Below are 24306 nucleotides of genomic sequence, written 5' to 3' on the forward strand. Positions count from 1 at the left end.
AAGATCGGGCAAAAGAGGTGCTGTTTAGAAACAGGTTTAACAGATTTTAAATTTATCACAAGTTAAAAGTTGTTTAAAAGTTGGTTATAATTTTAAATAACATGGAAATCGTTACAAAGCAAAATTTTTAAAAAGAGAGAGGAAAAGCGAGAAGAGGCTCCAGTGTGGGGAGGCTAGAACTGGGGTGGGGGCGCTATAAAGGGTGAGAAAGGTGTGTCGGGAGCATGAGGGCAAGTCGGGCAACAAGTGCCGGCCCTCGGGCTAAACCGCCCTCACCTGGTTTCCAGGGTCCCAAGCGCCCTTCTCTCGCGCAGGCGCAGTGACTCCGGCTTGCTGGCCCTGGGCGGGCTCGGGGCGGAGCCCAGGCGAGCTTTCGCCTCGATCGCGAACACCCAGCGATTGCTTCTGTCTGTAGTGTAGGTATGGCTCCCGCGAGGGAACCGAGAGGCGGTGGGAACTCGGGTCGGGGTCTCGCTCTGTGCTGACCGCGACCCAGGGCCGAGTGGGCTATGGGGGATCCTGGCTCCCTGGTCACGGAAGGCCGCGCTGGTGACCGGAGCTGGTGCTTGCGGCGGGTGGGGATGAACGCCGAGTGGCTGCTGCTGGAGGATGGAAACGAGGTGAGGGGGAGGGGTCTTCCTAAGGTGAGGGAAGGGAGTTGGAGGAGGCACGGGCCGGAGGGAGGGCCGGAGGGAGGCCCGGCGTCCCGGCGGGCGGGATGAATGGAAACGTGGAGGTGGGAGAGGAAGAGAAGAGAGCGGTGAAGGGTGGGCCCTGGGGGGAGGGAACGGAGAGAGGGGTCTGGTGCGAGCGGTTGTGGGGGTCTGAGGTGGGCGGTGTCCGGGGGAAGTATGATCGCGTGGGAGAAAAGATGGCCCCCTGGAGAGCGGCCTAGGCCCGAGGGGCGAGCTGGGGCCGGTGTCTGGGTTGCGGGAAGGAGCCTGGTAGAGGGGCAGAGCGAGAGGTGGGCGTAGAGGATGTGAGGACTGCTGGGGTTTCGCGGGGGAAGGAGGCGACTGTGTTGATGGGTTGGGGGGCTGGGACAGCCCCTATTGGGGTCGCACCCGGAGCGCCCGCCTGCGCCCTGCCGGGGCGGCGGAACTGGGAGGCGGAGCTGCCCCAACTTCCGAGAGTCACGGAACCGTCCGGGGTCTTGGGGGGGGAACCTCGGAGGACTGCTGAGACCGTGAACTTTCTCAAGTTTATTTTGAAAAAGATTGCGAGTTCGAGGTCGTGTCCCTTAAAATACTCAGACTTTTACGTAAAAATGCCCTTTTCCTTTCCAACTCTGGAGGAAAATTGGCGCTTTGGTGTGGGCCACAATTATCCTGCGAGTCTCGGTACTGCCGACTGGCACCCCCTTAGATGGGTTGAGGTAGGGCTTCAGAAATACAAGAATTCTCTCCAGAAGCTGCTTATGATGTCCTCTAATGCGGTTATAAATACAAAGAAAAAAATTTAAAGAGGACAGGTGAGGTACGGTTTCAGTTGGAGGCCGCTAGGACTGGGGAGGTTGTTCTAGAGAGGGTGATGGAAGAGAGAGGAGAGAGAGAGAGTGCAGTCAGCTTGGGAAGGAGGGCTAGACCTGGGACCAGCTTGTGGTGATTGGGAACCGTTTTGGTTTTGGAAATGATTTGTGTGAAGGATAAAGAAGTCTTTTGGGGCTTCCCTGGTGGCGCAGTGGTTGAGAGTCTGCCTGCCAATGCAGGGGACACGGGTTCGGGCCCTGGTGTGGGAAGATCCCACATGCCGCGGAGCAACTGGGCCCGTGAGCCACAACTACGGAGCTTGGGCGTCTGGAGCCTGTGCTCCGCAACAAGAGAGGCCGCGATAGTGAGAGGCTCGCGCACCGCGATGAAGGGTGGTCCCCGCTTGCCGCAACTAGAGAAAGCCCTCGCACAGAAACGAAGACCCAACACAGCCAAAAATAAATAAATAAATTTTAAAAAAAAGAAGTCTTTTGATAATTTTGTATGTTTAACTAGATTTTTCCTGTAAATAACATAGTCTCAATTCAGTCTCCCAGGTATTTACTGAGTACTTGCATTGTTTGCTGTAGTATGAGAGGGACAAATAATAATGACTTTTGCTCTCAAAGAGTTTATTGCTTGAACGGGGAAAGAGGATTTTATGCAATGAAGCAGTTTGAGAACATCCAGGCAGACTGTATGATCAAGTGCCAAGATGTGGTTTATTTAGTACTATCCTAAGAACAGTCAGAGGAGGAATTCAGGTCCAGCCTTAAATGTTGCTAGATTTGGGGATTATAAAGGATTACTTGTATGCTGTGAATTGAAGAACACAAGGAAGATACCTCTGCCCCCAGTCTCTCTTCTATCCACGTTATCAGTGCCTAAAAGTCCATATTAGGCATTCATTCTTTCAGCTCGAGCATTGGCCTTCCCTGCACGACCCTTTCCAAAAGCATATACCTTTAGGAAGTTTAACAAATGAAGATACTAATACCTGAATAATAGTAACTATACCTTATTTTGTATAGGACTGGGCTTTCACATACATCACTTAATCTGAGCCTTGCACATATACCACACTCACACACAATCCTGTAAGGAATTTAGTGGTTATGTTAATTGTTCTTTAAGATTCAGTTGTGGTGGATTAATTCATTACTTCTGAATAGCTTGGTAGCACTGAGAGTCTTGGGGAGGGGGCAGGCAGAAAGAGTTAAAGCCCCTGCAGCAAGGACAAGAGGACTATAAAGTACTCCTACACATATTTTAAAGTATCAGATAATTTTGTGTGAGACCACCACTATGAGGGGAGAGCCATACAAGCCAGAGTGAATGGTGAAGATATAACAAGAAGACTGGCTTGCCTTGGGACCTATGTGGAGGAGAGGCCGCCCAGGCCTGGCTGTCTGCAAGGTCGGACCTTAGGAAGTAGTTGGAGCATAGCCTGCAGTGTGTATGGACAGAGGCCGGAGTCAAAGCCAAGAGATGAAGTCTTGCTTGTATTGTAATGGTCCCCAAACCATAGCACAGGCCCGTGTGCACAAGATTTTAGGAGGTGTGCTGATATTACTTAGTTATAATGAGAGTAAAGTCAGTTTCTTGCCTTCCCAGTACCCCTCACATTCTCAGCCACGATAATAAAACAAGGTTCCTCTCATTTCATTGAAGGGAATACTGTAGTAAATTGTCTGCCTGAATGGGTGTCTTTAAAATTCTTAAACCAATCCAGAGAGTTTGGTAGAAAAACAAATTAGATAGAGATTTATTGCAAGTTAGCTAGTTCCCAGGCCCTATAAGTATTTAGGCCTTTGGGGGAAATCATAGTATCTTCATTTTTCTCTTTTCTTCTCCTGTATTTGGTTTTCATGAAGCTCTTTGCCCTCAGAGGGTTGGAAAAAGGTAAAGGATGGTCCTAGAGGAGTTGTTGGTCATTTGGGAAACAGTAGGAGTCATGCCTAGGAGGAAAGCATTAGCTAAGGTGGGTAAGGACAAGATGAACTTGTAGACCAATACTGTCAGTAAGCACAAAGGCTTGCAAAACTGTTGTAAATGGAAACAACCCCCAGCAACGAATTGGCAGTTTGTTGGCACTCAGTTCCCATGGGAAATTTAGTTTCATGTTATGCATGGTGCTGGGATATTCAGATAAGCTCATGCAGACTCTAACCATGGTGTGGATGAATTATCAATATATCAAGGTAAATTCTAGGACCAGACAGTGAAAGGAAAGACAAAAAAGAGTGTTTCCTTCCTTTCCAGGATTCAGAGTTCATAGGAGGTGATTTCAGAGAAAGGCGCTCATCTCCCTTTTTTGTATTACTTTCTCCAGGCTACCCATAATGGCAATCTGACCGTCTCCCCTCAGGTATTAAAATGGAATATTTAATACTTTTCTTTATTAGAAATAAAGCTACCTAAATGGAAATTCTTACTGAATATGGATAACAGATAAATCCTTAAACATTCCATTTTTAAAGGGTATATGTATTAATTCAGAGGCACTTCTATAATTAATGGAATTTCTGCCAAACTGTCAAAGCATTGAAAAACTTCAGTTTCAGGGTTTTGGTGGAGGTGATCACCACAACATTTTAGAGGGGAACAAGTCAGATTGTAAGGTTCCTGGCTGCTGTTCCATAGTTTCCAGTGGTAATAACCCATTTTCCAACTTCTGACCTAAAAAAATGCCCATCTCCTGGAATCTGGGAGGACTCATAAGCAAGATCTCTTTATTGTCCCATTTATTCACAGATATTTACTGAGCAGAAAGAGGCTCTGAGGAGTACAGAGTACTGTGGTACACAAGACAGATAAGGTCCCTGCTCATGAAATTTAAATTCTAAATATAAATTTAGAAAAGTAAATACAAGTAGACAAAAATAAATGAAACAAGCAAGATAATTTTGGATGTGGTAAGTGCATGCTAATAATGTGAAGGAATGCAATGGCCGGGGAGGGATCAGGCAGCAACTTTAGATCAGGTAATCAGGGTAGGCCTCTGAGGAGCTGAAACTTGAAAGATAAGGAGCCCATGCAAATGTCTGAGAGGAGGATGTTCTAATCAGAGGGGACAGGTGAAAATACCCTCAGGTAGTGTTTCTGACCATAATGTGAGATAACACTAAAGAGGTAGAAGGGGTTAGGACATTGAGGGCCTTAAAGGCTGTGGAAGGAAGTTTGGATTATTAGAGAATTTTAAGAAGGGAAAAGATCTGGTTTAAAGTTTTTACATTACCACCCCAGCTACTGTGTGAAGAATGGGGGCTGGCACAGGAGCAAAAACAGCATAACTGGAGGAAACAGTGCTGTTTGGATTAAGGTAGTGGCCACTGAGAGAGAGAGAAGTGAATAGATTAGGGCATATTTGAATTACAGCCAGTAGATTTTGCTGATGATTTTGAATGTGGGGATGAGGGATGTAGAGTGAATCAAAGATGGCTTCTGGGTTTGGGGCTAAGCAGTAGGTTGGGTGGTAGTGTCAGTTACTGAGATGAGAGTTTGTGGGGAGGAATAGATTGGGACAAAGCGTCATGGTGGTCTTTGAGGGACTCAGGAGGACAGGCATGATTTTGAAAGAATTTAACAGGAACAAAAAGTGCAGCTTTTAGAAAACCACAGACTATTTGGCTTAATGTTCCCAGGTTAGGTTGGGGTATGGGTCATTAAAGAGGTGGCGTGTGCGCCAAGAAGAATAAGCAGGGAATTCTACGATCTGGATCCCAGAAGAATTTTATTTCCTTCCTTGACAGGGTTATTATGAACTTGACTGGTCTGTCAGGAAAGTTTGATAGATGTGAACTGGGACTTCTTTGCAACCTTTTCCAGAAGCTCTCATGCTGTCCTTGTGGATAGGATGGAAAACAAGGACTTTTCCATCTTTTGGTTGAATTATAACTGGTTGAAGGTGTTCCTAGATTGTGTGGTGGAATGTTTACTAGGCTTTCCTGAGAGCTTTGCCTTTGGTTACAACCTGTTCTAATCTTTTTATCTGTCTTGAATGAAGGTACAGAGGGCATCATATCAATTTGGTGGGTGACTCCAAGCTGGAAGGGATATTGAGTATGTCTGATGGCAGATGAAAAATTCAGAAAGGTCTTGACAAGCTCATGATAGGCTGAACTAACAAGATGAAATTTAATAGGAGTCAATGTAAGGTCCTGCACTTGAATCCAAATTTACCAACTAGTCAAGTATAGGACAGAAGAGACATGACTTAGCATAAAAATTCTTAGGGGAGGGTTAGACCAAGAAATTTAATCATTCCTAAGCCTAAGGATACGTTGGCAGTATGATAGATCTGCTGTGAAAGCTAACGTAATTTATATGCTCCAGCGATAATATCTAGAACTGGGAAAGTGATACTTGCATCCGACTATGTAATAAAAATTAGGTTTATTTTTCTTAATGTGGCATCCAGGAATAAAAATAAACCAGGTCTCTTCACAGACCTATTAGGATGGCAAAAAGACTCAAACCTATTCTGTGGAGTTACGTTGAAGTAACTGGGAACATAGGGCCAAGAAAAGGGAAGATTCAGTAGACACTTTATAGTTGTCATGTGAAGGGGGATTGGAGATTTTCTGGTGGTGCCCAGGGCAGAGCCTGGGCCAGTGGATGGAATTTATAGGAAGAAAGATGCCAAGTCAGAGCCACTAAAAAATTGGAAGGACTGTCTTATGTAGAAGCTATAGTTCTTGGCAGTGTTTAAGACTAGTTGATGGGGTTGTGTAGGAAGAATTCCTCCATCCCATGAGTGGCTGAACCAGGTGACCTTTCAGAGTCCTACCAACCCTGACATTCCATGATTAATGTTCAGTTGTCTCTTGTCACAACTTTTTTACCTTTTTCTAGCCAGTGGCTCCCATGGCAGCTGAAGGAGGAGATGGCCAGTGAGCTGTTTGGGTTTCATGGGAATCTGGTTTCATAAGTCAGGACTTGTGGATACTGCTGGTTGACAAGATTGTAAAGGACCTCTCTTTTCAGTACGGTGGCTGATTGTGTCTCTTACATTGTCGTTGTCTTCCTAGGTGACTGTAGGGCGAGGATTTGGTGTCACATACCAGCTGATATCAAAAATCTGCCCTCTGATGATTTCCCGAAACCACTGTATTTTGAAGCAGAATGCCGAGGGCCAATGGACAATTATGGACAACAAGGTACAGTAATCCACAGAAGCCTAGTTACTTTTATTGAATTTTTGTTTATTTTTAAGTTAGGGTTCCCCGCCCCCTCAGAGGTAATACATGGTACAAAATTAAAAGATTCAAAATTAAAAGAAGATATCTTCTCCCCTAGCTACCCACTTGTCTTTCCCAGAGACAACTACTTCTCTATGTTGCCAGAGATTAGATTATGCCAAAATAAATTCTAATGACTAGAAGTTAGTTACTTTGTAGGGAACACTTGAATTGGGGCAATAGGTCCTATTCCAGAAATTTTAATGACCCATACCCCAACCTAACCTGGTCTCTTGTGAGTTGGAGGTCCAGAGATCTTGGGAATCTGACAAAGATTCTGGAGTACAACTGTGATTCAGGACATGGGGAGGGGGAGGAACTGAGCTGACTGCACTTAGCTCCTTTTCTTTCCCACTTCTTTTCATCAGAGCAAACCCCTCCTCTCACTTTTCACCTGTTTCATATATTAGTGCTCTAAGGAAGATTTCCTTTGAATAAAGGGGTTTTTTTTCGCTTGAAACAAATTTGAAAACCACAGATCAAATGTGAATACTAAGGGAGGTGAAATAGTGTATAAAGCCCAGCAATTAGGAAGTACCTAAAGTGCAGATATACAAGCACCTGCGAATACAGTGAAAATATAGAGTGTGAAGTGAGAGAAATTCTGATGTCAACAGTTAAGGATTAGGAAGTGTGAAACGTCTTTGGACACCATTTTGCACTGCTCTGGTTGAAAGGATTTTAAGGATACCTGTTAGAAGGAAGGGTATTAAAATGATTCTGAGACCAATTCCACCTGTTAGAAGGAAGGGTATTAAAATGATTCTGAGACCAATTCCAACGGGTGTGGGGACATCCCCCCACCCATCTGTCAACCGGAGATAGCATCAGATTCCACCGGTAAAGGGCTCAGTCCCACAAGACCACCCTCCACTTCAGATGCCAGTCACAACCCCAGGTTAACATCTGTGCTTCTGACCAACTGGCTATAGGTTGGAAGTTCCAAGGACCCTGTCCTTGAACTTCAGGTGCCAGTTGCCAAGTCCAGGTTTTCACCGGTACTTCTGGCCGACTGGCTATAAATCAGAGGTCCCCATTGCCGCCTCCCACTTTGGATTTCATTAATTAGCTTCAGAGTGATTCACAATTCAGGAATACATTTACTTAGATTTACCAGTTTATTATAAAAGGATATGGTCTGGGATACAGGTGAACATCCAAATGAAAGAGATGCATAGGGCAAGGTATATGGGGAGGGGCATGGAGCGTCCATGCCCTGCCCCTCTCCTAGCACCTCCAGGTGTTCACTAACCAGGAAGCTCTCCAAACCCCATCCTTTTGGGTTTCTATGGAGGCTTCATTACATTTGTGTAATTGATTGAATCATTAGCCAGTGGTGATCAACCACTAGCCCCTCTCCCTTCCCAGGGGGTTGAGGGGTGAGACTGAAAGTTCCAACTTTCCAATCACAGGATTGGTTCCCCTGGCACCCAGCCCTCATACGTGACCCTGGTGCATTCCAAAAGTCACCTCATTAACATAACAAAAGATACCTTGATCTGTTACCACTTAGGAAATTTCAAGGGTTTTAGAAGCTCTGTGCTAGAAATGGGGGTGAATACCAAATATATATTTCTTATTATAATTCATAGTATCACAGGTATTCTGTAGGCCTGCCCAGCAGCCTCATTTTGCATGCATAAACCTGCTAGGTTTAAGCTGTTGGAGAAAGTACCTTCCTGCACTAGGATTAAGTTGAGTTGGCATGGTGTTGAAAGAGAGCATAAATGCTAAGTAAATTGGTTCAGCACTCTTGGCAAGGCACTGTGAGCAAAATATAAATTGGCACTGAAAAGGGGACCTTAGAGATGATCTGTTTTAACCCCTTCTGTGCACAGTTGAGTCTGAACAAACCTTGCTGTTTGGGACGGTTCAACTTCTGGTCTCCCAGCAGCTAGAGCAGTGGTTCTCAGCCCTGTTTCCAATTTTGCCCATACATGGGATACTTTTAAAAAATACTGGAGATAGCACATTAAAATTAAGAATTTCCATTCATCAAAAGATATCATTAAGAGAGTGAAAGCAAGCTCAGAGTGGAAGATACTTGCTACACATATAATCAGTGAAGGGCTTATACTCGGATGTATATAGAACTCCAAATCAATGAGAGAAAGAAAGATAACCCAGTATTAAAAATGGGCAGGGGCTTCCCTGGTGGCGCAGTGGTTAAGAATTGTCCCCTGCCAATGCAGGGGACATGGGTTTGAGCTCTGGTCCGGGAAGATCCCACATGCTGCGGAGCAACTAATTCCGTGCGCCACAACTGCTGAGCCTGCTCTCTAGAGCCTGCGAGCCACAACTACTGAAGCCCACGTGCCTAGAGCTCGTGCTCCACAACAAGAGAAGTCACCGCAATGAGAAGCCTGCGCACTGCAATGAAGAGTAGCCCCCACTCTCCGCAACTCGAGAGAGCCCACGCACAGCAACGAAGACCCAATGCAGCCAAAAATAAATAAACTAAAATAAATAAATTTAAAAAAAATAAAAATGGGCAAGAGCCAGGCACTTCACATAAGATTCTTTCCAAATGTTCAGTAGCCATGAAACATTGTTCAACTTCATTAATGATCAAATTATTTATTTGATCAATAAATAATACAAATACAAATTATTTATTTATTTTTGGCTGCGTTGGGTCTTCATTACTGCGCACGGGCTTTCTCTAGTTGCGGTGAGCGTTGCAGTGCGTGGGCTTCTGACTGTGGTGGCTTCTCTTGTTGCGGAGCACGGGCTCTGGGTGCACTGTCTTCAGTAGTTGTGGCACGTGGGCTCAGTGGTTGTGGCTCGCGGGCTCTAGAGCACAGGCTCAGTAGTTGTGGTGCAGGGGCTTAGTTGATCCGCAGCATGTGGGATCTTCCCGGACCAGGGCTCGAACCCGTGTCCCCTGGATTGGCAGGCAGATTCTCAACCACTGCGCCACCAGGGAAGTCCCTGGGAAATACAAATTAAAAGCATGATGGAATACCACAACACACCTTGTAGTCAGAGAGTAACTATAATTAAATTTTGATGACGCCAGACATTAGCATGGGTATGGAGCAAGTAGTCTTTTGGTAGAAGTGTAAATTGGTACAACTATTTTGGAAAATTATTTGGCATTATTTATTAAAGTTGTGTATGTATGTATGTGTATATACATACATACATACACACATACAGTATTTTCACTCCTAGGGAAACAACCCAAATGTCTTTCAACAGTAGAATGGATAAATAAACTGTGGAATATTCTTAACAATGAAACACTATACTGTAATGAATATGAATGAATTACTACTATATCCAACAACATGGATAAATCTCGCAAACATAATATTGAGTGAAAGAAAACAGACACAAAAAAATACTTTTTTTTTTTTTTTTGGCTGTGCCACGTGGCATGCGGGATCTTAGTTCCCCAGCTGGGGATCAAACCCACGCCCCTTGCAGTGGAAGTGCGGATTCTTAACCACTGGACTGGCAGGAAAGTCTCAAGAATACATATTATTTGATGCCATTTGTATAATGTTCAGAATGAGGCAAAACTAACGTGTGATGTTAAGCCAGGCTAGTAGTCACTTTATGGGGTGAGGGGCAGGTGCTTAGTGGCTAGAAGGAGGCACAAGGATGTTTCTGGGATGCTGATAATGTGGGGGTTTTTTGTTTTTTTTTTTAAACCTTGTGATAGTTACACTGAGTGTTCATTTTGTGATATTCACCTAGTTGTGCATTTATGATTTGTATGTTTTTATGTTTGTATGTTATGATTTAGTAAAGAATTTTTTAAAATATTGACTGATACACCTATTAGAATTGCTAAAATAAAACACTACCAAGTGCTGGTGAGCATGCAGAGTAACTGGAACGCTTAAACATTGCAAGTGAGAAAACAAAATAGTACTGCCACTTTGAAAAACAGTTTGGCAGTTTCTTACAGTTAAACATACACTTACCCAGCAATTCTATTTTTAGGTATTTACCCCAAATTAAGGGAAACTTATGTTCTCACAGAAACTTGTACCAGAATGTTTATAGTGGCTTTATTCATAATCACCAAAAACTGGAAGAAAACAACTAGGGAACAGAGAAACAAGCTGATATACCCATACCCTGGAGTACTACTTAGCAATAAAAATACCAAGCTACTGTAATGCAACCAAGTGGACACATCTCAGAGCCATCATGCTAAGCGAAAGAAGCCAAACTCAAAAGGGTACATACTGTGTCTGATTCCATTTATACGACATTATGGAAAAGGCAGACCTTTGCAGGGTAGAGACCAGATGAGTAGCTGCCTGGATATGGGTGAAGGGTTGACTGCAAAGGGGCCCTGTGTCTTGATATGACTATACACAGTGTTTGTGTCTAAACCTGGCTTTAAAAATTCTGATGCCTAGTTCCCATCTCTGACCAATTAATTCTAAGGATGAGACTAAGTCTAAGGACTAAGACTAAGTCTAATAGCAGGCACTGCTATTTGTTCTAAACGTTTCCAGGTGATTTCACTCTACAGTTAGGGCTGAGAACCACTGAGCTACATAAGTCATCTAGAGAACTGCAAGGAAACATTGGCTTTTGGCTTTGGGTTTCCACTGTTCTCAACAACCGATTAAAAATGCTGTACAGAGATTGAGCATTAAGTGAAGTAATTAGTATTTAAGGGGGTGAGGGTTATTCCACCTTTTCCTCATTGATGACTGAGACATTGGGCAGGCTTTTCTTTGGTTATCACTTTGCTGCTGCTGACATTGTTCAGACTGGTGATTATGAAAACCAGCATCAAGAAAGTACTGAACAGAGTTTGATTTATTTAAACCATTGTATTTGAAATCATATCCTGGGCAGTACTTGACTGTTCCTGTATAGCCATGGTATTTTCATCTTTTCTACAGTCACTGTGTGAACAGAACCAATTTGGGCCTTTGGTCCAAATTATACTGCTAGGTGTCACCAAAGAGTGATTAATGGGTAAACAGAGGCATCCAAGGATAAAATGTGATGGAAAAATTTTGAGAGCTTATTTTTCAGACCTAAAGGGCTCTGAAGGAAGGCAGGTTAATACAGAGGATCTAGTGGAGGGCTGCCATATGTCTCAAGAGTTTGCCCCAGCTTTTTAGGGAATCCTTGTTCTCTCTCGTCTTGGGCTGCTTCTATAACCTTCTTTATTTATTTAACATTATCTTTGCCTTTGAGTTTTTCTTAAATGTCTGTATCTTGACATTAGGTGGCCTCCTGTGTCATATTACTTTCCCTGAGACTGTTTTCCTATGTATATTTTAAAATTGACTCTTCTGGTCTCCATCCTCCTCCTTTGTTAATTCCTCATGTGTTGTTACAGAAGTCTGCAGAACCGATCACTTCCTATAATTTCTCAGGCTGAATATGAATGGAAAGTTTAGGAGCAGGTTGACAGATAAGCCAGGTTAGGCCTAAGGCCTTGAGGTAAAAGCCAGTCTTTCTGTGTGTTTCTTTGCTCGTCTTTCTCTCCCTCTCCCTGCTTGAGCCAAATAATATAGAACCAGAAACTAGAGCCTAATACCAAACCAGAGCTGAGATCCAGTCTCTACTCCCCTGGATCCTCTGTGCCTTGTGGTCCAGCCCCCTGTCCTTCATATTTGGGTTGACCAGGTATTTTTTCTTCGTGAAAGTAGGTAGCTATTTTTACCAACAGAAACATAAGCCTTAGTCCCTGTTCAGATGTGAACTTCATCTCTGTCCTGTCCCCCAAAGTTAAGTCCTTGATATGGGTTAAAATGCCCACTTGTCTCTTTTTTTTTTTTTTTTTTTTTTTTTTATTTTGGGCTGCGTTGGGTCTTCGTTTCTGTGCGAGGGCTTTCTCTAGTTGTGGCAAGCGGGGGCCACTCTTCATCGCGGTGCGCGGGCCTCTCACTATCGTGGCCTCTCTTGTTGCGGAGCACAGGCTCCAGACACGCAGGCTCAGTAGTTGTGGCTCACGGGCCCAGTTGCTCCGCGGCATGTGGGATCCTCCCAGACCAGGGCTCGAACCCGTGTCCCCTGCATCGGCAGGCAGACCCTCAACCACTGCGCCACCAGGGAAGCCCCACTTGTCTCTTAAAACTTTAAATGCTGCATTTGCTTCAGGTCTGTTTTAGGATCTATCATCCCCATTTAGCATCTCTTAGCTAACCCAGCTCTACATGATATTCCTTTGCATTTATAGGCTGTGCTATGTAATCCCACATTTGCTTAAATATGCCCTTGTGTTTTGCTTTCCATGGTCAGCTGCTAAAAGATGTTTTCATATCTTCTGCTTTTGTACTCAGTATGTTTACTTTGCAAGATGCTGAGCACAGAGTTGAGGTGATTGTTGATAAATCAGCTGAGCCAGAACAAAATAATGGTAGTGAACACTTATATATACACTTATATAATGCTTACCATGTGCCAGGTACTTTTCTAAGTACAGTACATATTTTACCTCATTAAATCCACACAAACACCATGAGGGAGAGACTATTATTATCTTCCATTTTATAGATGTGGCAGCTGGGGCATAGAGAGGTTAAGAAACTTGCCTAAGTCACACAGCTGTTAAGTAATGGAGCCAAATTACAAACCCAGGCAGTCTGACTTCAGGTTCATGCTCTTAATCCCCACACTGTGATACAATTTAAACCACAAAAGTAAATATCGAGCATTTGTTCTATGTGTTTAGTGTTTAAGTGTTTGTGTGCTAAGTGTTTTACATGTATTACCTCAGTCATTCCTCACAGGAGCAGTATGAGATAGGAACTGTACTATTTTACAGACAAAACTGAGGTACAAAGAGGTTAAGTAAATTGGTGCAGGCCATGCAACTAATAAGCTGAGTCCAGAGCTCCAGCTCTTAACCACGTGTTCTGTTGCCCATGGACCTCTGGTGCTGTTATTTGGATCAGATCCCACCTGCGATTTGACCCCAGTACAAGGTATTGGTACTTTCTTTTTTGGTCTATGTGTACTGGGAAGTGTTTTTTCATTCACCAGTGTGTTCAGGGGCCACACACATCCAGAGACAGTGCCTGCATGACTTTCTTGGCCAAGCATACCTTCGGAACCTCATCATTAGAGCAGTTTTTCCAGTCTTGGGCCATTGCCCCCAGTTTACATCAATAGGAGCTATTCGATTTCAGTTTCTTTTAATGCTACTGCATTTATTTGAGTAATTCATCCACAGTAACAAGGTGATTCCTGCCTGTTACACAGGCACTTCTCTGGAGAGATGAACATCATATAGGTAAAAAGCCAAAGTGCTGTTTGAAGAATGCTGTTTCTAAGGATGGCAGTTTATGAACCTTTCTTTTCTATTTGTTCTCAAGGGTTTTCTTTCTTTCTTTTTAATAGATCTTTATTGGAGTATAATTGCTTCACAATACTGTGTTAGTTTCTGTTGCACAACAAAGCGAATCAGCCATATGCATACACATGCCCCCATATCCCCTCCCTCTTGAGCTTCCATCCCATCCTCCCTATCCCTCCCCTCTAGATCATCGCAAAGCACCAAGCCAATCTCCCTATGCTGCTATGCTGCTGCTTTCCACCAGCCGACTGTTCTACATTCGGTAGTGTATATATGTCAATGCTACTCTCACTTTGCTCCAGCTTCACCCTCGTACCCCATGTCCTCAAGTCCATTCTCTATGTCTACCTCTTTATTCCTGCCCTGCAACTAGGTTTATCAGTACCATTCTTTTTTTTTTTTTTTTTTAGATTCCATTCATAGCGTTAGTAGCATACAGTATTTGTTTTTCTCTTTCTGACTTACTTCACTCTGTATGACAGACTGAGGTCCATCCACCTCACTACAAGTAAGTCAATTTAGTTTCTTTTTATAGCTGAGTAGTATTCCATTGTATATATGTGCCACATCTTCTTTATCCATTCATCTGTCGATGGACATTTAGGTTGGTTCCATGTCCTGTCTATTGTAAATAGTGCTGCAGTGAACATTGTGGTACATGTCTCTTTTTGAATTATGGTTTTCTCAGGGTGTATACCCAGTAGTGGGATTACTGGGTCATATGGTAGTTCTATATATAGTTTTTTAAGGAATCTCCATACTGTTTTCCATAGTGGTTGTATCAATTTACATTCCCACAAGCAGTGCAGGAGGGTTCCCTTTTCGCCGCACCGTTTCCAGCATTTATTGTTTGTAGATTTTTTGATAATGGCCATTATGACTGGTGTGAGGTGATACCTCATTGTAGTTTTGATTTGCATTTCTCTAATAATTAGTGATGTTGAACATCTTTTCATGTGCCTCTTGGCCATCTGTATGTCTTCCTTGGTGAAATGTCTATTTAGGTCTTCTGCCCATTTTTTAACTGGATTTTTTTTTTTTTTTTTTTGATATTGAGCTCCATGAGCTGTTTGTATATTTTGGAGATTAATCCTTTGTCTGTTGTTTCATTTGCAAATATTTTCTCCCATTCTGAGGGTTGTCTTTTCGTCTTGTTTATGGTTTCCTTTGCTGTGCCAAAGCTTTTAAGTTTCATTAGTTCCCATTTGTTTATTTTTGTTTTTATTTCTGTTACTCTAGGAGGTGGGTCAAAAAAGATCTTGCTGTGGTTTGTATCAAAGAGTGTTTTTCCTATGTTTTCGTCTAAGAGTTTTATAGTGTCTGGTCTTACATTTAAATCTTTAATCCATTTGGAGTTTACTTTTCTGTATGGTGTTAGGTAGTGTTCTAATTTCATTCTTTTACATGTAGCTGTCCAGTTTTCCCAGCACCACTTATTGAAGAGGCTGTCTTTTCTCCATTGTATATTCTTGCCTCCTTTGTCATAAATTAGGTGCCCATATGTGCGTGGGTTTATCTCTGGGCATTCTATCCTGTACCATTGATCTATATTTCTGTTTTTGTGCCAGTACCAGACTGTCTTGATTACTGTAGCTTTGTGGTATAGTTTGAAGTCAGGGAGCCTGATTCCTCCAGCTCCGTTTTTCTTTCTCAAGATTGCCTATTCAGGGTATTTTGTGTTTCCATACGAATTGTAAAAGTTTTTGTTCTGATTCTGTGAAGAATGCCATTGGTAGTTTGGTAGGGATTGAATCTGTAGATTGCTTTGGGTAGTATAGTCATTTTCACAATATTGATTCTTCCAATCCAAGAACATGGTATATTTCTCCATCTGTTTATGTCATCTTTGATTTCTTTCATCAGTGTTTTATAGTTTTCTGAATACAAGTCTTTCACCTCCTTAGGCAGGTTTACTCCTAAGTATTTTATTCTTTTTGTTGCAATGGTAAATGGGAGTGTTTCCTTAATTTCTCTTTGTGATTTTTTGTTGTCGGTGTGTAGGAATGCCAGAGATTTCTGTGCATTAATTTTGTATCCTGCAACCTAACCAAATTCATTGATTAGTTCTAGTAGTTTTCTGGTGGCATCTTTAGGATTTTCTATGTATAGTATCATGTCATCAGCAAACAGTTGAGTTTTACTTCTTCTTTTCCAATTTTTATTCCTTTTATTTCTTTTTCTTCTCTGATTGCTGTGGCTAGGACTTCCAAAACTATGTTGAATAAGAGTGGGGAGAGTGGACATCCTTGTCTTGTTCCTGATCTTGGTGGAAATGCTTTCAGTTTTTCACCTTTGAGTATGATGCTTGCTGTGGTTTTGTCATATATGGTCTTTATTATGTTGAGGTAGGTTCCCTCTGTGCCTATTTTCTGGAGAGTTTTTATCATGAATGGGTGTTGAATTTTGTCAAAAGCTTTTTCTGCATCTATTGAGATGATCATTTGGTTTTTATTCCTTAATTTTTTAATGTGGTATATCACATTGATTGATTTGCGTATATTGAAGAATCCTTGCATCCTGGGATAAATCCCACTTGATCATGGTGTATGATCCTTTTAATGTGCTGTTGGATTCTGTTTGCTAGTATTTTGTTCAGGATTTTTGCATCTATGTTCATCAGTGATGTTGGTCTATAATTTCCTTTTTTTGTGATATCTTTTTCTGGTTTTGGTATCAGGGTGATGCTGGCTTCATAGAATGAATTTGGGAGTGTTTCTCCCTCTGCAATTTTTTGGAAGAGTTTGAGAAGGATCTGTGTTGGCTCTTCTCTAAATGTTTGATAGAATTCGCCTGTGAAGCCATCTGGTCCTGGACTTTTGTTTTTTGGAAGATTTTAAATTATGGCTTCAATTTTATTACTTGAGATAGGTCTGTTTATATTTTCTAATTCTTCCTGGTTCAGTCTTGGAACATTGTACCTTTCCAAGAATTTGTCCATTTCTTTGTGGTTGTCCATTTTATTGGCATATAGTTGTTTGTAGTAGTTTCTTACAATCCTTTGTATTTCTGCAATGTCAGTTGTGATTTCTCCTTTTTCATTTCTAATTTTGTTGATTTGCATCCTCTCCTTTTTTTTCTTGATGAGTCTGGCTAAGGGTTTATCAATTTTGTTTATCTTCTCAAAGAACCAGCTTTTAGTTTTATTGATATTTGCTATTGTTTTCTTTGTTTCTATTTCATTTATTTCCGCTCTGATCTTTATGATTTCTTTTCTTTTACTGACTTTGGGTTTTCTTTGTTCTTCTTTCTCTAGTTGTTTTAACTGTAGGGTTAGGTTGTTTATTTGAGATTTTTCTTGTTTCTTGAGGTGAGATTGAATTGCTATAAGCTTCCCTCTTACAACTGCTTTTGCTGCGTCCCATAGGTTTTGAGTCATCGTGTTTTCATTGTCATTTGTTTCTATGTATTTTTAAATTTCTTCTTTGATTTCTTCAGTGATCTCTTGGTTATTTAGTAGCACACTGTTTAGCCTCCAGGTATTTGTGTTTTTTACAGTTTTTTTCCTGTAATTGGTTTCCAGTCTCCATAGTGTTGTGGTCAGAAAAGGTGCTTGATACGATTTCAATTTTCTTAAATTTTCTGAGGCTTGATTTGTGACCCAAGATGTGATCTATCCTGGATAATATTCTGTATGCACTTGAGAAGAAAGTGTATTCTGCCACTTTTGGGTGGAATGTTCTATAAATATCAATTAAATCTATCTGGTCTGTTGTGTCATTTAAAGCTTGTGTTTCCTTATTTATTTTCTGTTTGGATGATCTGTCCATTGGTGTAAGTGGGGTGTTAAAGTCCCCTACTATTATTGTGTTACTGTCGACTTCTCCTTTCCTGGTTGTTAGCATTTGCCTTATGTATTGAGGTGCTCCTATGTTGGGCGCGTAAACATTTATAATTGTTACATCTTCTTCTTGGATTGGTCCTTTGATCATTATATAGTGTCCCTCCTTATCTCTTGTAACAGTCTTTATTTTAAAGTCTATTTTATCTGATACAAGTATTGCTACTCCAGCTTTCTTTTGATTTCCATTTGCATGGAATATCTTTTTCCATCCCTTCACTTTCAGTCTGTATGTATCCCTAGGTCTGAAGTGGGTCTCTTGTAGACAGCATATATATGGGTCTTGTTTTTGTATCCATTCAGCCAGTCTGTGTCTTTTAGTTGGGGTATTTAATCCATTTACTTTCAAGGTTATTATCGATATGTATGTTCCTATTACCATTTTCTCAATTGTTTTGGGTTTGTTTTTGTGGGTCTTTTTCTTCTCTTGTTTCCAGCTTAGAGAGGTTTCTTTAGCATTTGTTGTAAAGCTGGTTTGGTGGTGCTGAATGCTCTTAGCTTTTGCTTGTCTGAAAAACTTTTGACTTCTCCATCGAATCTGAATGAGATCCTTGCTGGGTAGAATAATCTTGGTTGTAGGTTTTTCTCTTTCATCACTTTAAGTATATCCTGCCACTCTCTTCTGGCCTGCAGAGTTTCCGCTGAAAAATCAGCTGATAACCTTATGGGGATTCCTTTGTATGTTATTTTTTGTTTTTCCTTTGCTGCTTTTAATATTTTTTCTTTGAATTTAATTTTTGTTAGTTTGATTAATGTGTGTCTTGGTGTGTTTTTCCTAGCGTTTATCCTGTATGGGACTCTCCGTGCTTCCTGGACTTGGGTGACTATTTCCTTTCCCATGTTAGGGCAGTTTTAAACTATAATCTCTTCAAATATTTTCTCAGACCCTTTCTTTTTCTCTTCTTCTTCTGGGACCCCTATAATTTGAATGTTGGTGCATTCAGTGTTGTCCCAGAAGTCTCTGAGATTGTCTTCAATTCTTTTCATTCGTTTTTCTTTATTCTGCTTCTCAGCAGTTATTTCCACTATTTTGTCTTCCACCTCACTTATTCATTCTTCTGCCTCAGTTATTCTGTTATTGATTCCTTCTAGTGTATTTTTCATTTCAGTTATTGTGTTGTTCATCTCTGTTTGTTTGTTCTTTAGTTCTTCTAGGTCTTTGTTAAACATTTCTTATATTTTCTCAGTCTGTGCCTCCATTCTATTTCCAAGATTCTGGATCATCTTTACTGTCATTACTCTGAATTCTTTTTCAGGTAGATTGCCTATTTCCTCTTCATTTACTTGGTCTTGTAGATTTTTACCTTGCTCCTTCATCTGTGACGTATTTTTTTGCCGTCTCTCTTTTTTCTTTTTTATGTTTGGGATTGTGTTCCTGTCTTACTGGTTGTTTGGCCTGAGGTTTCCAACACTGGAGTTTGTAGGCTACTGGGCAGAGCTGGGTCTTGGTGCTAAGATGGTGAACTCCGTGAGACCTCACTCTGATGAATATTCCCTGGGGTCTGAGGTTCTCTGTTAGTCCAGTAGTTCGGACTCGGAGCTCCCACCGCAGGAGCTTCAGCCCAACCCCGGGCTCGTGAACCAAGATCCCACAAGCCACGTGGGGCAGAAACAAAAAGAACAGTAACAAAGTAAAAAATAAAATTAGACTAGGAAACTAACAGATATGTTAGAAAGAATATAAAAATAAAAATACAGATGAATCAACAACTGGAAGGTACATCACAATAGGAAAAAAGAGGAAGAGGGAAAAGAAAAGAAAAAAAAGGGGTGGGGGGAAGGCCTTGGCTGTGGAAGGCGGGGCCTAAGCAAGGGTGAGGTTTGGGTGGTGGGGTGGGCCAATGCTCAGGACCACAGGGCTGGAAAAGGCCCTGGGGGCTGTGGGGGGTGGGGCTTAGGCTCAAGGAACAGAAGGGGCCCAGGTGTGCCCCCCACCCCTGGTCTCAGAGGGCAGGGGACCTCACCTGGGAGCCCAGCAGGCTTCCTGGGCTCAAGTGGGAGGGGCAGTCACCCTCCCCACCTCTCCTGCTCCTTCTGGAGGGCCCCTCCTGCCTGCCTCTCCTGATCTCCCCAGCCTCAGGGGCGGCAATCCTATCTGGCCTCCATTTCTCCTCCCCCCTCAGTCCCCCTATGTCCTACCGGTTCACTTTGGGGTTCCTCCCATCTCCCTGGGCATCAGAGTCCCCCACCAGTGGTGGCAGGTGCCCTAGTTTTGGGGAGACGCTAACTCTGCGTCTTCCCACACCGCCATCTTGACTCCGCCTCCAAGGATTTTCTTTCTGAAAAGACAGAAGGTTTTGCAGCAGCAGGAAAGAAATTCCATTAAGAGGAGGGAAATCATGAAGCTTATTTTGTCTTTCTTTCCCTTTCCCCAGAGTCTGAATGGTGTTTGGCTGAACAGAGAACGTCTAGAACCTTTAAAGGTCTATTCTATCCATAATGGAGATCACATCCAGCTTGGGGTGCCTCTGGAAAATAAGGAGAATGCAGAGTATGAATATGAAGTTACTGAAGAAGACTGGGAGAGGATTTACCCTTGTCTTTCCCCAAAAAGTGACCAGATGATGGTAAAAAATAAGGGCTTGAGAACTAAAAGGAAATTTAGTTTGAATGAATTAGAGGGTTCTGGAGCTGAAGGCCCCTCAAATTTGAAATCCAAAATAAGTAAAGTGTCTTGTGAATCTGGTCAGCCAGTGAAGTCACATGGGAAGGGTGAAGTGGCTAGTCAACCCTCTGAATATTTGGATCCTACTTTGACTTCTCTTCAGCTAAGTGGGAACACCACAGGGGCTCATGTTTACCCAGGCCCCGCAAAAGTTGTAGAGCTTCATTATAAGAAGCAGACAGCCTCAAGTCCTTCAGCATCTCAGAGCAGCTTAGAGCTGTTTAAGGTAACGATGTCCAGGATTCTAAAGCTGAAAACACAGATGCAGGAAAAGCAGGTAGCTGTTCTGAATGTGAAAAAGCAGACCCAAAAAGGGAACTCGAAGAAAATTGTGAAAATGGAGCAGGAACTGCAGGATTTACAGTCCCAGCTGTGTGCAGAGCAGGCCCAACAGCAGGCCAGAGTGGAGCAGCTGGAGAAGACTTTCCAGGAAGAGCAGCAGCATCTCCAGGTACCACACAGGAGGGAAGGACAAGAGTGCCCCTTGGGGTGGGCAGGCCCTTTGTGAGCCTCTGGCCAGAGCTCTCTGTTTCTGGATCAGGGAGCAAGTGCTGAGTGCCAGGGACAGGAGAAGTAATGGGAACAGAAAACTTTGAGGTTCAGCATGATGATCAGATCAAGAGCCAGAGCTGGGATGCCAAGATGGGGAAAGGTGACTGGCAGAACCAGCCAAGATATAACAGGATGTCAAGGTGAGGCATCTCAGAACTGAGGTAAATTCAGAGAGAGGTTGGATGAAGGTAAAGATGCCCCCAAATTACAGCACACCCCAGTTAACGCAATAGTTGTCTTCATGAGTAATCTTTCTCTGTTCTGAGGTCAAAGCCAAATTCCTGTACCCAAGGCAGGTGTAGGTCACCTGATTACTCTGCCCTTGATTTACCTGGCAACTTGTTAGCTCTGTAGCTAACCTAGGAAGTGGGAGGCTAGAAAGGCAGAAAATGTTTGTTTCTGACCTGAGTAGCCAGCATGGGAGGGGACAGGTACACCATGACTCAGTTGTTGGGTTGAGTGATAAGCCACCTTCCACAGGGCCTTTAGTAGATAAAATAATGACTGTCTTAGCTGTGTCAAGGTGAGGGCAAATGTGTCTGCACCCCCAAGTCATTTGTTTAGATGACAAGCTCTTGCACAAAGCTTCTAGGCTACGGCTGATCCTGGTTCTGCTCAAAATGTCAGTCCCCATCTGGCAAGAGCCACATGTTTTACTCTCACCTACTTGCTCAGGTAATACTGAATGTCAAGAATTCCCCATTGTTGACTTAGAACTAAGAGGGGCCAATCAGGATTGAAGTGAATAAGCTTTTCTCTTTCATGTACTTTACTCAGGGTAAGAAACAGCCAGTTGTGTTGGCTTATTTCTGAACAGTTTGTAGATTTCATTCTGATCTCAGCTATCCCTGTAAACTTCTGGTCTTAGCAAAGGCCATGGATTAAATAGGTCTTTCTAAGGATATACACTGCTTGCTTATGTGTACCTTTTTGCTGCCCTTTTCCAGCCTGGACTAGTTCTTGAAATTAATAGACGGAGGTTTATCTCTACATATTTAGTGTATGACACCTTCACCAGAGCAGAGCTCTCTTTAAAGGCTTATGTGTTCAGGAACAAGAGTTACTGTTAATATTTGTGGCTGCTTTCGGCACGCTTCAAGATATAGCTGTGAAATCTTTTTCCTTATCAAAATGGTAAAGAAAGGCAAAAAGGACTGGTTTAGAGAATTTCTCCAGGAATGAGAGGGCCATATATAAATCGCTCCTAGTGATGTATATCTAGTCCTTTGTTTATTAGTTGCATTCCCATCTCCCACCAAGCCCTAAGAATTTATCCTACCCCTACCGCTTGCTCAGAAGCTCACTTAACCCTTGCTACTTCACACAGAATTTTTTTTTTTTTGGCTGCACTGCGTGGCTTGTGGGATTTTAGTTCCCCAACCAGGGATTGAACCTGGGCCCTCAGCATTGAGAGCACGGAGTCCTAAAAACTGGACTGCCAGGGAATTCCCACACAGGTTTTGTGTTTTTTTTTTTGCAATATAAGGAATTTATTTAAACAACATTAGTTGCTGGGGGACTGGGAAAACAAGGCTGGAAACTATACAGTCAGGAATGAGACAGACCTAGTCCAAGGAAGATGCTACGCTGTTGTCACTGGGCACAAACATCTCACCTGCAGGGCCAGCAGTGCTAATGCTGGGGTCTCAACACAAGCCTGGAATCACTTCTGCTGCTCCTCTGGAAATTAAATGTTATTGTATGATACTTCCACCACCACCCCATGGGGTGGAATCTTGCACTCCCTGTAACCTCAAGTAACCAGTTTCTGAGGGTGTCTGGTTGTTCCAGGATAGCACTTTGGGTTCAGAGGACATCATGAAAGCAGGGATGTGGCATTTTCAACTACTATAATGGGAGGAGGACCCTGTCTGTTATGGAATTCTCCACGTCATTCTTTCTTTTTTTTTTTTAGTTATCTATTTTATACATATTAGCCACACAGATGTTTTTTGAGCACCCACATTACCTGGCACTATACTTGATTTTGGGTGGTTATAAAGATGCTTAATAAATGGTTTTTGCCATTAAGGAATATATCTGGTTGAGGAGACAAGATGTATTATACACACAAATAATCAGAACAGTTTCAAGTCAATATATTTAAATTAGAGAACAATTTCCAGTTGGCATATTAAATGGGTAGGTAATTCTTTCTTTTTTAATATTTATTTATTTATTTATTTTGGCTGCGCCAGGTCTTTGTTGCGGCACATGGGATCTTCTAGTTGCAGCGTGTGGGCTTCTTAGTTGTGGCATACGGACTTCTTAGTTGCAGCATGCAGACTCTTAGTTGTGGCATGCAGACTCTTAGTTGTGGCATGCAGACTTCTTAGTTGCGGCATGTGGGCTTCTTAGTTGTGGCATACAGACTTCTTAGTTGCAGCATGCGGACTTCTTAGTTCTGGCATGCATGTGGGATCTAGTTCCCCAACCAGGGATCGAGCCTGGACCCCCTGCCTTGGGAGTGTGGAGTCTTACGTGGGAAGTGTCGGGTAGGTAATTCTTAAGGAGGGAAGGGCCCAGAGGTTCTTCTGGAAGGTGCTGGATGTAGGGGAGTGATGATGTAGAAGGCATCCACATTCGAGGGGGCAGATGGAGGAGATATAGCATAAGCTCAGGCAAGGCAGGAGGAGGAGCAGTTTATGGGCTAGAAGTGGTAAAGACTCAGAGTGAGAGACAGAGTGGCCAGAATTGAGGAAAGAAACATGGTGGAGCTTGTGAGTGCCAGCTCAGGGGATTGTGTTTCAGTTTAGATACTTGGTGACTCAGAAGCTCTCAGTTTGCATCCTTTTGGGAGTCACAGCATTAGCCAGTGAAGGGGACTTGGAGTATTAATCCAGAGTTTCTCCAGAACACCCTGAGTGGTGGCTTGAAGGTGACAGCCCTGAGGTGTGCAGTATTTGAGCAGTTTAATTCTGCTTAAGTCCCTTACTGCCAACAGCTTGAAGTAAAACGGGAGACTTTCCACCCACTCCCTGCCCCCTGTTGTTTCCAGATGCTCACGCTAGCAGGTCTGCTCTGCTTGTTACTGGATGTTGTCCCTTTTTCCCCCTTCCTGCAGGGTCACCTTACATTTTGTTTTTGGCTTTGCAGGGTTTGGAGAAGGAGCAAGGGGAAGAGGACCTGAAGCAACAGCTGGCCCAGGCTCTGCAGGAGGTAAATCTCTTGCCATTGTCCTGAGCTTATAGTGGGCGGCGGAGTGGGGGGCGCAACCAGGCTTCTTGTGGCCGCCGGCTGCCTCTGCTGCTTAGCGCACACCT

At 42.8% G+C, this 24306-nt stretch overlaps 1 protein-coding gene across 3 annotated transcripts in view; it reads left to right on the forward strand.

Moving 5' to 3' along the window:
* Nucleotides 1-364: 364 nt before the first annotated feature.
* The window catches only part of RNF8 (ring finger protein 8), a 38794-nt gene continuing 14852 nt past the window's right edge, over nt 365-24306 (forward strand). The window contains exons 1-4 of one of the 3 annotated variants that reach the window (XM_068558962.1): nt 365-620; nt 6500-6628; nt 20202-20942; nt 24140-24202. In XM_068558962.1, coding sequence (XP_068415063.1) covers nt 510-620; nt 6500-6628; nt 20202-20942; nt 24140-24202 — 1044 coding nt within the window. In that variant the 5' untranslated portion in view covers nt 365-509. The remainder of the gene's footprint in view (nt 621-6499; nt 6629-20201; nt 20943-24139; nt 24203-24306) is intronic. The other 2 variants (XM_068558961.1, XM_068558963.1) reach the window with 2 other exon arrangements.

This window comes from Eschrichtius robustus, chromosome 12 (assembly GCF_028021215.1).
Source record: "Eschrichtius robustus isolate mEscRob2 chromosome 12, mEscRob2.pri, whole genome shotgun sequence".
NCBI classification, from domain to species: Eukaryota; Metazoa; Chordata; class Mammalia; order Artiodactyla; family Eschrichtiidae; genus Eschrichtius; species Eschrichtius robustus.